Source organism: Salvelinus sp. IW2-2015, linkage group LG26 (assembly GCF_002910315.2).
Source record: "Salvelinus sp. IW2-2015 linkage group LG26, ASM291031v2, whole genome shotgun sequence".
Lineage (NCBI taxonomy): Eukaryota > Metazoa > Chordata > Actinopteri > Salmoniformes > Salmonidae > Salvelinus > Salvelinus sp. IW2-2015.
In genome coordinates this window covers 28,674,035-28,689,348 of record NC_036866.1, presented here as the reverse complement: position 1 = coordinate 28,689,348, position 15,314 = coordinate 28,674,035, and the positions used below count along the sequence as shown (strand labels likewise).

General features: G+C 42.5%; 1 protein-coding gene and 1 long non-coding RNA gene across 5 annotated transcripts in view; both read left to right on the top strand.

Annotated features, from left to right (window-relative positions):
- The window catches only part of LOC111952134 (carnitine O-palmitoyltransferase 1, liver isoform-like), a 22,440-nt gene extending 7,413 nt beyond the window's left edge, over window positions 1–15,027 (top strand). For 3 of the 4 annotated variants that reach the window (XM_023970654.2, XM_023970655.2, XM_023970652.3), the window contains 18 exons: window positions 7,872–8,031; window positions 8,276–8,415; window positions 8,728–8,899; window positions 9,051–9,152; window positions 9,308–9,445; window positions 9,623–9,700; window positions 9,813–9,920; window positions 10,213–10,297; window positions 10,509–10,704; window positions 10,825–11,010; window positions 11,192–11,297; window positions 12,202–12,318; window positions 12,514–12,678; window positions 12,895–13,029; window positions 13,581–13,733; window positions 13,848–13,961; window positions 14,173–14,265; window positions 14,390–15,027. In XM_023970654.2, the coding sequence (XP_023826422.1) occupies window positions 7,891–8,031; window positions 8,276–8,415; window positions 8,728–8,899; window positions 9,051–9,152; window positions 9,308–9,445; window positions 9,623–9,700; window positions 9,813–9,920; window positions 10,213–10,297; window positions 10,509–10,704; window positions 10,825–11,010; window positions 11,192–11,297; window positions 12,202–12,318; window positions 12,514–12,678; window positions 12,895–13,029; window positions 13,581–13,733; window positions 13,848–13,961; window positions 14,173–14,265; window positions 14,390–14,482 (2,322 nt within the window). In that variant the 5' untranslated portion in view covers window positions 7,872–7,890 and the 3' untranslated portion in view covers window positions 14,483–15,027. The remainder of the gene's footprint in view (window positions 1–7,871; window positions 8,032–8,275; window positions 8,416–8,727; window positions 8,900–9,050; window positions 9,153–9,307; window positions 9,446–9,622; window positions 9,701–9,812; window positions 9,921–10,212; window positions 10,298–10,508; window positions 10,705–10,824; window positions 11,011–11,191; window positions 11,298–12,201; window positions 12,319–12,513; window positions 12,679–12,894; window positions 13,030–13,580; window positions 13,734–13,847; window positions 13,962–14,172; window positions 14,266–14,389) is intronic. The other variant, XM_023970653.3, reaches the window with a different exon arrangement.
- LOC139023062 (uncharacterized) overlaps window positions 1–15,314 on the top strand; it is an 870,035-nt gene that overhangs the window by 742,359 nt on the left and 112,362 nt on the right. The window lies entirely within an intron of this gene.

Genomic DNA, 15,314 nt, shown 5'->3' with positions numbered 1-15,314 from the left:
TCACCAAAACGGCGGAGAATAGGAGTCAACATTTTACACAGAAATACGAAATAACATAAATGTTTTCTTACTTTTGCTGAGCTTCCATCAGAATGTTGTACAAGGAGTCCTTGGTCCAGAATAAATCGTTGTTTGGTTTTAGAATGTCCATTTCTTCTGTCGAATTCGCGCCACAATGCTAGCCAAGGTTGCTAACATTCCCATCCTCTCTTGACGCAAAGAACGGAAAACTCCAAAAGTCCCAATAAACGTTGAATAAACTGATAAAACTCGGTTGAAAAAACCTACTTTATGATGTTATTATCATATGTATCAAATAAAATCAGAGTCGGAGATATTCGCCGTGTATACCAAACGCTTTTCAGAAGACAATGTCGAGCTCCCCGGCGCGTCTTCGAAGACAAAGAAAATTCCGGACCTGTCACTCCAAAAGCTCTTGTTCTGCCTCAGATCAAGCTAGACACCCCATTCCACCTTCCACTGCCTGTTGACATCTAGTGGAAGGCGTATGAAGTGCATGCATATCGATAAATAAAAGCCAGTTGAATAGGCAGGCCCTGAATAAGAGCCTCGTTTTCAGATTTTTCACTTCCTGTATGGAAGTTTGCTGCCAAATTAGTTCTGTTTAACTCACAGATATAATTCAAACAGTTTTAGAAACTTGAGAGTGTTTTCTATCCAATAGTAATAATAATATGCATATTGTATGATCTAGAACAGAGCACGAGGCCGTTTCATTTGGGCACGATTTTTTCCAAAGTGAAAACAGTGCCCCCGTATTGACAAGAAGTTTTAATGTTTTTTTTGTGTGTTTTTGGATAAACTCCAAAAATAAGTTTTGTGGTAAACACAGGCTTAGGAGATCTTATACGGTTTGTTCTATGATCTTCATCGGCTAATGTAACTTTTTGTGAATTTCGAAGCATATATGTAATCAAAACAAGCATATAAAGGCTTCATATTCATAAAGATCATGTTAACTGACTGATATTATCTAATTTTAAAAAGTATAAGATCTCCTAAAGGCGCATACATAGGTTCCGTTTGGTCCTATCAGAACTCGGCTAAGAGAAGTGAACGTCTGTGCTCACATACTCCTTAAAGACCTTTGTTAGAAAAACTAAAAGAAAGCGGCAATATTACTGTTTGTCCCTAGAGCCACCATGACAACAACATTTCCATGCACCTCAAAATAGTCAGAATGAATCAAAGAAAAATCAAGAAATCTGTAACACATTATGGCTACCGACGTGAGTGCTATGGGGCGGTAATCATTTAGGCAGGTTAATGGCACACGTCAACACAATCATAACAGAAACCCTAGACCCACTCCAATTCACATACCGCCCCAACAGATCCACAGATCACGCAATCTCAATCGCACTCCACACTGCCTTTTCCCACCTCGACAAAAGCAACACCAATGTGAGAATGCTGTTCATTGACGACAGCTCAGCGTTCAACACCATAGTGCCCATGAAGCTCTTCACTAAGCAAAGGACCCTGGGACTTAACACCTCCCTCTGCAACTGGATCCTGGACTTCCTGATGGGTCACCCCCAGGTGGTAAGGGTAGGCAACAACACATCTGCCATGCTGATCCTCAACACTGGGGCCCCTCAGGGGTGCGTGCTTAGTCCCCTCCTGTACTCCCTGTTCACTCGTGGCCAAGCACGACTCCAACTCCATCATTAAGTTTGCTGACGACACAACCGTGGTAGGCCTGATCACTGACAATGATGAGACAGCCTATAGGGAGAAGGTCAGAGACCTGGCAGTGTGGTGCCAGGACAACAAACTCTCTCTCAATGTGAGCAAGACAAAGGAGCTGATCGTGGACTATAGGAAAAGGAGGGCCGAACAGGCCCCTATTAGGCCCCCGGGACTGAAGTGGAGCAGGTCAAGAGTTTCAAGCTCCTTGGTGTCCACATCACCAACAAACTAACATGGTCCAAACACACCAAGACAATTGTGAAGAGGGCGTGAAAAAACATTTTCCTCCACAGGAGACTTAAAAGATTTGGCATGGGTCCTCAGATCCTAAAAAACTTCTACAGCTGCACCATCGAGAGCATCCTGACCGGTTGCATCACCGCCTGGTATGGCAACTGCTCGGCATCTGACCGTGAGGCGCTACAGAGGGTAGTGTGTACGGCCCAGTACATCACTGGGGCCAAGCTTCCTGACATCCCGGACCTACACTACCGTTAAAAAGTTTTGGGTCACATAGAAATGTCCTTGTTTTTGAAAGAAACGCACATTTTTTGTCCATTAAAATAACATCAAATTGATCAGAAATACAGTGTAGACATTGTTAATGTTGTAAATGACTAGATTTTTTATGGAATATCTACATAGGCGTACGGAGGCCATTATCAGCAACCATCACTCCTGTGTTCCAATGGCACGTTGTGTTAGCTAATCCAAGTTTATCCTTTTAAAAGGCTAATTGATCATTAGAAAACCCTTTTGCAATTATGTTTGCACAGCTGAAAACTGTTGTGCTGATTAACTTCTCTACGCTACGGATCCCTTTTACAGGATCATTTTCCTAAACAACCGCTGAATTGCAGGGCGCAAAATATTACAAAAAATATTTATAATCATGCAATCACAAGTGAAATATACCAAAACACAGCTTAGCTTGTTGTTAATCCACCTATCGTGTCAGATTTTGAAAATATGCTTTACAGAGAAAGAAATCCAAGCTTTTGTGAGTGTATCAATCAATGCTAGAACAGCTATCCCCAAATTAGCATGGTCACGAAAGTCAGAAAAGCAATAAAATTAATCGCTTATCTTTGATAATCTTTGGATGTTTGCACTCACGAGACTCCCAGTTACACAATAAATGTTCTTTTTGTTCGATAAATATTAGTTTTATAACAAAAAAACACCATTTGGGTTGCGCGTTATGGTCAGAAAACCACATGCTCGTTCCGGTCCTGAAAGGCAGAAGAAAATTCCCAAACGTATCAGATTCAAAAATATTACTACAAATATTTATAATCATGCAATCACAAGTGAAATATACCAAAACACAGCTTAGCTTGTTGTTAACCTTTCTAGCCCAGGGGTTCCGCTAGCGGATCACCCACAACATTCCGCTGAAAAGGCAGCGCGCGAAATTCAAAAATATTTTGGGGAAATATGTAACTTTCACACATTAACAAGTCCAATACAGCAATTGAAAGATAAATATCTTGTTAATCTACCCATGGTGTCCGATTTCAAAAATGATTTACAGCGAAAACACAACATATGATTATGTTAGGTCAGAGCTAAGTCACAAACACACACAGCCATTTTTTCAGCCAACGATAGGAGTTACAAAATGCAGAAATATAGATCAAATTAATCACTAACCTTTGATTATCTTCATCAGATGACACTCATAGGACATCATGTTATACGTGTATTGTGTGTTTTGTTCGATAATGTGCATATTTATACAGTGGGGCAAAAAAGGTTTTAGTCAGCCACCAATTGTGCAAGTTCTCCCACTTAAAAAGATGAGAGGCCTGTAATTTTCATCATAGTTACACTTCAACTATGACAGACAAAATGAGAAAAAAAATCCAGAAAATCACATTGTAGGATTTTAAATGAATTTATTTGCAAGTTATGGTGTAAAATAAGTATTTGGTCAATAACAAAAGTTTATCTCAATACTTTGTTATATACCCTTTGTTGGCAATGACAGAGGTCAAACGTTTTCTGTAAGTCTTCACAAGGTTTTCACACACTGTTGCTGGTATTTTGGCCCATTCCTCCATGCAGATCTCCTCTAGAGCAGTGATGTTTTGGGGCTGTTGCTGGGCAACACGGACTTTCAACTCCCTCCAAAGATTTTCTATGGGGTTGAGATCTGGAGACTGGCTAGGCCACTCCAGGACCTTGAAATGCTTCTTACGAAGCCACTCCTTCGTTGCCCGGGCGGTGTGTTTGGGATCATTGTCATGCTGAAAGACCCAGCCACGTTTCATCTTCAATGCCCTTGCTGATGGTAGGCTTTGTTACTTTGGTCCCAGCTCTCTGCTAGGTACCCCGTGTGGTTCTGGGATTTTTGCTCACCGTTCTTGTGATCATTTTGACCCCACGGGGTGAGATCTTGCGTGGAGCCCCAGATCAAGGTAGATTATCAGTGGTCTTGTATGTCTTCCATTTCCTAATAATTGCTCCCACAGTTGATTTCTTCAAACCAAGCTGCTTACCTATTGCAGATTCAGTCTTCCCAGCCTGGTGCAGGTCTACAATTTTGTTTCTGGTGTCCTTTGACAGCTCTTTGGTCTTGGCCGTAGTGGAGTTTGGAGTGTGACTGTTTGAGGTTGTGGACAGGTGTCTTTTATARTGATAACAAGTTCAAACAGGTGCCATTAATACAGGTAACGAGTGGAGGACAGAGGAGCCTCTTAAAGAAGAAGTTACAGGTCTGTGAGAGCCAGAAATCTTGCTTGTTTGTAGATGACCAAATACTTATTTTCCACCATAATTTGCACGGGTAATGGAGTTGCCAATGACTAGGGTTTTCAATTTGTCAGAGCTAATGGTGGGAGGCTTCGGTGGCTCAGACCCCGTAACGGGAGGAGTAGAGACCAGAGAAGGTTCGGCCTCTGACTCTGAGTCGCTGCTTACTGGGGAGAAACGGTTGAAAGTTTCTGTCGGCTGAATGAGCAACACCGGTTGAGCATTCCTACAGCATTTCCTTCCAGAAGCCATGAGAAAGTTGTCCGGCTGCGGGGACTGTGCGAGGGGATTTATACTACTATCTGTACTAACTTGTGTACAGACGCTGTTTCATCCTTTCCTACACTTAAATTGCCCTTGCCTAACGATTGCGTCTGAAGCTGGGCTTGCAGCACATCTATCCTCTCCGTAAGACAATCGTTCTCCTGTATATTATGAGTACAGCGACTGCAATTAGAAGGCATCATGTTAATGTTACTACTTAGCTTCGGCTGGTGGAGGTTCTGACGAACCACGTCCAGATAAAGCGTCCGGAGTGAAAAAGTTGAATGAAATAAGGTAGAGCGAGGGAAAAACTAAAAATATAAACGGTAATTAAAAAGTAAAAAACGTAAAGTTGGCAGGTAGAAATGTAAGGTTAGCAACAAAACGCACAGCAGCATGTCAACAAGTCTACAGAACAGAGCAAACTTTCTCTAACCAGAATAGAAAAAGGAGTGGGAGGCCCCGGTGCACAACTGAGCAAGAGTACAAGTACATTAGTGTCTAGTTTGAGAAACAGACGCCTCACAAGTCCTCAATTGGCAGCTTCATTAAATAGTACCCACAAAACACCAGTCTCAATGTCAACAGTGAAGAGGAGACTCCAAGATGCTGGCCTTCTAGGCAGAGTTGCAAAGAAAAAGCCATATCTCAGACTGGCCAATAAAAAGAAAAGATTACGATGGGAAAAAGAACACAGACACTGGACAGAGGAACTCTGCCTTGAAGGCCAGCATCCCGGAGTCGCCTCTTCACTGGTGACGTTGAGACTGTTGTTTTGCGGGTACTATTTAATGAAGCTGCCAGTTGAGGACTCCAGTCACCCAAGTCATAGACTGTTCTCTCTGCTACCGGTACCCCCTGTATATAACCTCGTTATTGTTATGTACATTTTGCTATTTTTTTAACTTTAGTTCTTGAACTGCATTGTTGGTTAAGGGCTTGTAAGTAAGCCTTTCACGGTAAGGTCTACACCTGTTTTATTTTTATTTTATTTAAACTTTATATAACTAGGCAAGTCAGTTGAGAACAAATTCTTATTTACAATGACGGCCTACCAAAAGGCAAAAGACCTCCTGCAGGGACGGGGGCTGGGATTTCAAATAAAATAAAAAATAACATAGGACAAAACACACATCACGACAAAAGAGACAACACTACATAAAGAGAGAAAATAAACTTGTATTTTATTTTATTTGAAGCAGTATAAGTTGATAGACAAATAACAAAGACAGTTTGCCCGAATCTCTGCTAGATTTCAGCTCCTCTAATTAGGCCCCTCACTCAGACCACTTCCAGACAGTCTTGCCTGAGAAATAACTTATTGCTAAGAACCTATTTTTATTTATTGTTGAACATTTTAATCGAACTAAGGTACTTAAAACCTCTTTGGGATAGGGGTCAGCATTGGGAAGTTTGGATGAAAAGCGTGCCTAGAGTAAACTGCCTTTTACTCAGGCCCAGAAGCTAGAATATGCATATAATTAGTAGATTTTGATAGAAAACATAATGTCTGTGAGTATAACAGAACTCATATGGCAGGCGAAAACCTGAGAAAAATCCAACCAGGAAGTGGGAATTCTGAGGTTTGTAGTTTTCAAGTGAATGCCTATTGAATATCCAGTGTCTGTGGGGTCAGATTGCACTTCCTAAGGCTTCCAGTAGATGTCAACAGTCTTTAGAAGTTGTTTCAGGCTTCTATTGTGAAAGGGGAGAGAATAAGAGCACTCAGAGTAAGCGGCTCAGCTGAAAGCCATGAGTTGTTTATCGCAGTATTGTCCGGTTGAAACATTATTGAATATTTATGATAAAAACACCCTAAGGTTTGATTAGAAACATCGTTTGACATGTTTCTACGAACTTTAATGGAACTTTTTTGACTTTTCGTCTGGATGTTGTGCATATGCTTTGTGCATATGGATTACTGAACTAAACGCTTGAACAAAAATGATGTTTTTGGACATAAAGATTAACTTTATTGAACAAAACAAATATTTATTGTGTAACATGGAGTCCTGGGAGTGCCACCAGATGAAGATCATCAAAGGTTAGTGATTAATTTTAACGATATTTCTGACTTTGTGACACCTCTCTTTGGCTGGAAAATGTCTGTATGGTTTTTGTGGCTAGGCGCTGTCCTAACATAATCGCATGGTGTGCTTTCGCCGTTAAGACTTTTTGAAATCGGACACTGTGGTTGGATTAACAAGAAGTTTATCTTTAAAATGGTGTATATTACTTGTATGTTTGAGGGATTTTAATTATGAGATTTCTGTTCTGTTCTGTTCTGATTTCTGAATTTGGCGCCCTGCAATTTCACTGGCTGTAGGCCAGGTGTTCCGCTAGCGGAACCCCCTTCCCAGAWAGGTTAATTGTTGAAATTGAGAAAAAAAAATGGCTGCATTGGACCTTTTAATATGGAGGAATGAAAAATAATCTATCTTTTGTATACTAGTGGTGCAAGGCTAAGCTGAAAATGTTGACTCAATAGTGCACTTTATGATAAAAGCATCAAATTTGACACATATGTAGATTAAAATTAAATATATAGATATGGAGCCACCCCATAGTGGGGGCTTGGCAGCCACTACAACTCCTAAATAACTCCATAATGTAAACACATTTGGTTTCGGTCAATGTCTCTACCATGTTCAGATGCAATTGGAGATGAGTTGATAGTCAATAGCTTTCCAAAGTTAGAACTAAAAGTCTAATGGCACTGGCACCAATACCGCCTATAACACCCATATTGGTGGCTATCTTAGGTCATACCGGTACGTCAGACTAACTCAATCGCCAATTTCGCAACCTCTTAGTATCACAGAAACACTTTGAATTAATAACATAAACATTTTCAGGACAAGTTGCTATGGAGGAATTTGATCAAATGAAAAACATACAAAAAAGGGTCTATTTTTAAACATCAAATATATTATTATTTTTGGGTATTAAAACCAATAATGTGTTACAAAAAGTTAATGAAAGAAAGTGTTACTACTTCACAGACAGTATCTCTTCACAATCATTACCAATTTGGGGTAAAAATTTACCCCTGTTTGCGCTTTTAAGATAAAAATGTGCTGGCTCATTTAGGGTTAAAAAAGTTGAACGCCTCTCTGTCTATATCTCTCTTTTTTTAACAGGGTCTTCGACGTCACCGGGATGGCAGAGGCACATCAGGCAGTTGGCTTCCAGTTCACCGTCACCCCAGACGGCATCGACCTCCACCTGAGCCGCGAGGTACTCAGACACATCTACCTGTCGGGAGTGACGTCATGGAGAAAGCGCGCCATAAGATTTAAGGTTTGTTTTCCAATTATTAAGTAGACAGTTATTACCAATCCTGGACCTGATAGCTAGCTTGGTGTTTGTTGCAGTCCAGCAATAAAACAAATTATTCAAGTTATTATTATTGTCTTGATTGATTTAGGTGTGTGTAGCCTACCGCTGAGGTCGGACAGATGCTTGCACATCTAGGAATAGCCTAGTTGGTCTGTTTGTAGGCTAACTACCTAAATGAACATTGAATTATATTATTTTATTTCAGAATGGGATATTGACAGGGGTCTACCCTGCCAGCCCATCCAGTTTGCTGATCGTGGTGATAGCCATCATGAGCACCATATATGCTAGGATAGACCCATCACTGGGAATGATAGACACCATCAAGAGGACCATGTCTGTCAGGTCAGTGAGCAAATAACACAATGATGAACAGGCACTGTGGAACAGTGATACATCTTCTTTTCGGCCTGTGGTTATCTGTCAAAATAATTTCCTCGTGAAGGAAAATAAACATAATTTTGATTGTTTGATGGTTCGATTTTTTTGCCTTTGCTATTTTGTTGTGATAAAATGAGGTAAAGTTGTGTTCTCTCCTGTGTCCAGTGGCTACATGACAGTGATGAGTGCCATTCCGTTTGAAAAACAATTTTAAATAGTTTGCTTGCTGCAGTACCTGACTTCTCATTTCCACTCTCTCGTCTCCCCTCACTCCAGTGGCTACATGACAGTGCAGACCCAGACAGTGCTGAGTGCCATCCTGTTTTCCACAGGGCTGTGGCTCTCTCTCATCCTCATGCTGAGGTACACTCTCAAGGCCCTTCTCTCCTACCACGCCTGGATCTTTGAGTCCCACGGCAAAATTAGCTTCTGCACCAAACTCTGGCTGGTATGTCTGTTAAATGTCTCTATTTCAAAATCAACATGACCAAAAGAGCAGCTCACTCATAGCTCAGAATCAAGACAATATATTGTCTGAGCTCAGTATTTGATTATTCTGGCAATTAACCCAGTCATTGTGTTGTGTTGTTTCTCCTCAGAGTCTGGTGAAGATGTTATCTGGGCGCAGACCTCTCCTCTATAGCTTCCAGACCTCCCTACCCAGACTACCTGTGCCTAGCGTGGATGACACCATAACCAGGGTGAGAGAAAGATAGATGTTTATGTGTCTCATATGCTTGGTTGAAATACAATATCAAACTGATAATTTGTTCAGGAGAGACGAGGACCAGTATATAACCATATATGTACACTACATATCGGTATTATATCATATAATCTCTCTATGACCTTGCAGTACCTGGAGTCAGTTCGCCCCCTGCTGGATGATGAGCAGTACAACCAGATGGAGGTGGTGGCCAATGACTTCAAGAAGGACCAGGCACCCAAACTCCAGAAATACCTCATCCTCAAATCCTGGTGGGCTACTAACTATGTACGTATTCCGATTGTTTCAAAGTGCCATGTTAGGATACATTAAACAATAATGTTGGTAGCTTTATTTAAAAAAGAAAAATGACTGTATTAGTGTTTTGGGGAGTGTTAAAATTGCTGTTAAAAACAAAATAGTAGTTAAACAAATGATTGTAATAGATTGTTTTACCTGTTGCAGGTGAGTGATTGGTGGGAGGAGTACATCTACCTTAGAGGCAGGAGTCCCATCATGGTCAACAGTAACTTCTACGCCATGGTAAGACATGTCTGTACTGTACATGTACTGTAGACATTATACAGGGAACATGGCATTAACTAAGATGCATCCAGTAACCCTTCCCTAATGCTGTAATGATGATCTGATTTAGGATCTGCTGTACGTGACTCCCACACACAGACAGGCAGCTCGGGCAGGGAATGTTGTTCACGCTATGCTGCAGTACCGCCGCAAACTAGAGAGAGGAGAACATGCACCGGTAACGAAAACCCCTCTCTCTTCTCTCTCACCGCTCTTCTCTCCCTCTCTCCCTTCCCCTGAGAGTATTTGGGTCCCTCCCCCATTTCCCTTGGACCATTGGCCCTCTCTCTACCCCTTAAATAACCCAGGTCATCTCCCTCCTCCTTCTCTGTTAACCTAAATCATCCTCCCACTGCCTTTGACTTATTTCTGCTCTACTAAAGTAACCCCACTCTCTTAACCCCACTCTCTCTCTCTCTCTCTCTTTTCTCTATATCTCTCTCCCTCTCCCTCTGTCTTTCTCTCACTAGTTGAGGGCTCTGGGGGTGGTGCCCATGTGTTCTTCTCAGATGGAGAGGATGTTCAACACCACACGTATCCCTGGTATAGAGACAGGTGAGCACACTGATGCCTGCTGGGGGCATAACACTATCAAACTATTGCTGGGTAGTTGCATGACTAAATATGAACATGTATTTGTGTAAGACACATATTCCGACAATCATAGACAAACGCTATAATTCAAGAGAAGCGTTATGTGGATCCCCCCACCCCCAAATAATGTTCTATGTTCTCTCCTCTCCCCCTCTCCTTCTCCGTGGTCCAGACTTTGTTCAGCACCTGAGTGACCGGAAGCACCTGGTGGTGTACCATAAGGGCCGCTTCTTTAAGGTGTGGCTGTACTACGGGGGACGTCACTTATGGCCCTCTGAGCTGGAGACTCAGTTCCAGAGGATCCTCGACGACACCACGGAGCCACAGCCTGGGGAACTCAAACTGGCTGCCCTCACAGCCGGCAACAGGTATACACACATATAGGCATGAAAACGCAGACACACCTGCACACACACACACAGAGGGGTACATATACACTCCCCTTCCTTACACACACATCAGAAATAAAACAGCCACCTCTTCTCCAGAGTTCCGTGGGCGCGGGCTCGTCTGAAGTACTTCAGCCAGGGTGTTAACAAAGCCTCTCTGGAGGCCATCGAGACGTCAGCTTTCTTCCTCAGCCTTGATGACGAGGTGCATGGTTATGACCCTGACAAGCTGAGGTCATTGGACCTGTATGCCAAGTCCCTGCTGCACGGGAAGTGCTATGACAGGTGAGACAAACAGGAATTGCTATGACAGGTAGGACAGGACAGGAAAAGAGGAAGAAAACATCTATTGTAAAGTAGGCCTATTTTTCACTAAACTGTAGTTTAGTGGTAAATTGCTGTTCTGTGCACTGCCTTGTGATGAGTGTGTTACAGTGTTTAACCCGATATGCATTCTTTCTCTCAGGTGGTTTGACAAATCTTTCACTCTGATCGCTTATAAGAACGGTAAACTGGGGGTTAATGCAGAACACTCATGGGCAGACGCTCCCATTATAGGACACATGTGGGAGGTAATAACCATATTATTGATGGTGCATTAATGAACAAACAAGTTTTTCTAAAACACATTTTAAAGTGAGTGGTTCGAGCCCTGAATGCTGATTGGTTGAAAGCCGTGGTATATCAAACCATATACCACGTGTATGATGTTGGTAACCAGTTTATAATAGCAATAATGCACCTTGGGGGTTTGTGGTATATGGCCAATATACCACTGCTTAGGGCTGTATCCAGGCACTCCACGTTGCATCGTGCTAAGAACAGCCCTTAGTCGTTGTAAATTGGTCATATACCACACCCCCGTGCCTTATTGCCTAAATATAGACTAAGTGTACAAAACATTAAGGACACCTGCTCTTTCCATGACATAGACTGACCAGGTGAGTCCATGTGAAAGTTATGATCCCTTATTGATGACACTTGTTAAATCCACTTCAATCAGTGTAGATGAAGGGGAGGAGACAGGTTAAAGAATGATTTTTAAGCCRTGAGACAATCGAGACATGGATTGTGTATGTCTACCATTCAGAGTGTAAATGGGCATGCCTTTGAACAGGGTATGGTATTAGGTGCCAGGCGCACCAGTTTGTGTCAAGAACTACAACACTGCTGGGTTTTTCATGCGCAACAGTTTCCCGTGTGTATCAAGAATGGTCCACCATCCAAAGGACATCCAGCCAACTTGACACAACTGTGGGAAGCATTGGAGTCAACATGGGCCAGTGGAATGCTTTCGACACATTTGTAGAGTCCATGCCCTGACGAATTAAGGCTGTTCTGAGGGCAAAGGGGGGGGGGGGGCAACTCAATATTAGGCAGGTGTCCTTAATATTTTGCACACTCAGTGTATGACATTGTGATTAATTGGGATGTGTGTTGTGTGAGTCTAATGATTGTTGTGCTGTCTCTGTGTAGTATGTCCTAGCAACGGACTGCTTCCATCTGGGCTACACAGAGGAGGGGCACTGCAAAGGAGACATCAACAAGGGCCTGCCACCCCCCGCCAAACTACAATGGGACATTCCACTGGAGGTATGGCTTCTAACTTTTAGGGATAAAAGTTGTAGCTTTAGTAAAGAGGAAAGGGGATGAATGCAAATTCTCTCTGTAGAGTCAGTAACGCTAGTTTAGACTGTGTTGTGTTCAGTAGACCATTCAGTAGTTTCTACAGGCTGCCCTGTGTCTTGTCTGACCCTGTCTGTCCTCTGGTCTCTCCTCGTCCCTCAGTGCCAGGAGGTCATTGAGGAGTCCTACATGGTTGCCAAGGTGATCGCTGATGACGTGGACTTTCATGGCTGTCTGTTTGATGAGTTTGGGAAAGGCCTGATCAAGAAGAGTAGGACCAGTCCTGATGCCTTTATACAGCTAGCACTGCAGCTGGCCCAATTCAGGGTATGACTGCGTGTGTGCGTGCGTGTGTGTATGTGCGTGTGTGTGTGCGTGCATGTGTGTATGCTTTCGTCATGAATAGTCATATGACACCTGGCCTGATGTCAACGGATGATACCAGACAAACAATACAACACAATGATTAGGTTAACATTAACACAAGACACTATCAAGTCCATAGCAATGCATCTGAATGTATTTGTTGTCTATGTGCTGTAGGATAAGGGGGAGTTCTGTCTGACGTATGAGGCCTCGATGACCCGGATGTTCCGTGAGGGTAGGACAGAGACGGTTCGCTCCTGCACCTCAGAGTCCACAGCCTTTGTCAGAGCCATGGAGGACAAGAACACTATGGTGAGGACACACCTCAGTTAATCATGTCAGAGAAAATATAGAATGAACTAATGACAACGCAAGAGCAGTAACAGTCACCTTCCACTTCCATGCTAGAACCTCTTAGACCATCAGATGGTTGACAGTATCTGATGTTAAACACAGTGTGGGTTCAGCACTGCAGGTCAGTAGTTCCACAGTCAATAGCCTTGTCTGTGGGAGTTACTGATAGAGAGTGACATGATGTAACTTCCAGTAAGGCTCAGGTCACTCTGACTGAAAACTAGGTGACCAGGACCCAAATGTCTGTTTCTGGACTCTGATCTCTGAACTTGGCCAGCTACTGGCTATGTACTTTTTACTTTTGCTCCAGCCCTGCGCTAACATACCTGATTTAGCTAATCAAAGTGCTGATAAACAGCTGATAGGTAGAATCAGGTGTGTCTGAGTAGGGCTGCACCGAATACCTGCACACTCAGTAGCTTTCCAGGTGGAGGGTTGGCCACCATCTGTTATGTTTTTGAGCTGGATCTAGGTTTTGATTGAATATCCTTTGTTTTCTCTGTGGAAAGAGTGCCCAAAGGTTGGACCTCTTCCGGAAGGCCGCAGACAAACACCAGAACATGTACCGTCTGGCCATGACAGGCTCTGGCATCGACAGACACCTCTTCTGTCTCTACATCATGTCTAAGTACCTCAGCATCAACTCACCATTCCTCAAACAGGTGTGTGGGTGTGATGTTAACACCATTATACATGTTAAATMATACTTTGGTGACCAAGTGAAATGATATCAGAGATTTACGCTTACCCCCTCACCCTTCTCCCTCTCCATTTAGGTGTTGTCAGAACCCTGGAGGTTGTCCACTAGTCAGACTCCTCAACAGCAGCTCAACATGGTTGACATAAAGAAGTTCCCCAGATACGTGGGCGCAGGAGGGGGGTTCGGCCCTGTGAGTCAACCGCCCACACGCACACGCTACACACACACACGCACACAGACAGACATACGGTAATAAATTAGCTGGTACCAGAATCCTACATATCCTAAGTCCTACTGCCATTGTGTCCTTCTCTGTTACTTCTTCTATGTCTGCTTTTACTTCTATGAAGTGGTCAGAGTTAGGGGTGAGTAGTACTGATGTGTCTCTCCTGTGCCCCCAGGTGGCTGATGACGGCTATGGCGTCTCTTACATCATTATAGGAGAGAACCTCATCACATTCCACATCTCCAGCAAGTTTTCCAGCCCTGAGACGGTGAGACCACTGTCTAACACTACACAAACCTACTGAACCATACAGTATATAGCCCTCACATATTACCTTAATGGCAATCTAGGTGAATATTTATCAGGTTAAACAACTGTCTTGTTCTCTGTAGGACTCGTACCGCTTTGGACAGAACATTCGACAGGCCATGCTGGACATTCGTGCGCTATTCGACCAAAAAGACAAGAAGGAGAAAGAGATGTGATGAGTAGACAGACTGGAAGTTCTTTATAGCCTTCATACCACATTTTTGTGTTCTGTGACTTTACAACATTGTTTCCCAAACGGCTGGTCACGACTAGTCTCTTCTGGGTAACGACTTTAGACTGGGTCAAGTTATAAAACTTCTGGATATCTACTCAGATAGCAGGAGGAATTGCTTTGCAGAAAAAATGTATATTTAATAAAGCATTTTTACTATTTATATTAGACACTATCCTTTCTATAAATGGGCAGTGAATTTTGAACCGATTCTGGCAAGAGCAATGGAGCACATAATGCCTTGGTGGCCATATAGACCAATTATTAATCTGATTTTGATTGTAGTAGAATGATATATGAATGTAGCCTTGTAAGGATAGGCCACTCATCTGTTTAGACAGAGGTCATAGTATTTGCTTCTGATTGTAATGTGATTGTAAATACCACTGTTTTGAGTATTTTAAGTGTTGTACTATATATATATATATATCTGTTATGCTTATGCATTAATGTGTTTATTAGTATATTATAATAAAGGATATGTTGATTGTTTGACTTCTTCTTTGGACTCCAGGACAGTTAGAAATGAATACTCTCATACCTCAACTGTGTGGCCAACTGCTGCCATGTATAATAGAGGAATTACATTCTGGTGTACAAAGTGGTTAGTTACTATATGGCATAATGACAATTTAGGGCTCTATTCAGTCTGGATCGCTGAAGCATTAGATTGCGCGCTGGAAATTTTAAGGTCGTTTCCGATTGAGCCGACATATGCAGTGTTAACCGTGAATGTAGTCTCCACTAATGCTGGAACGTTGCCTTTAAATTTATTT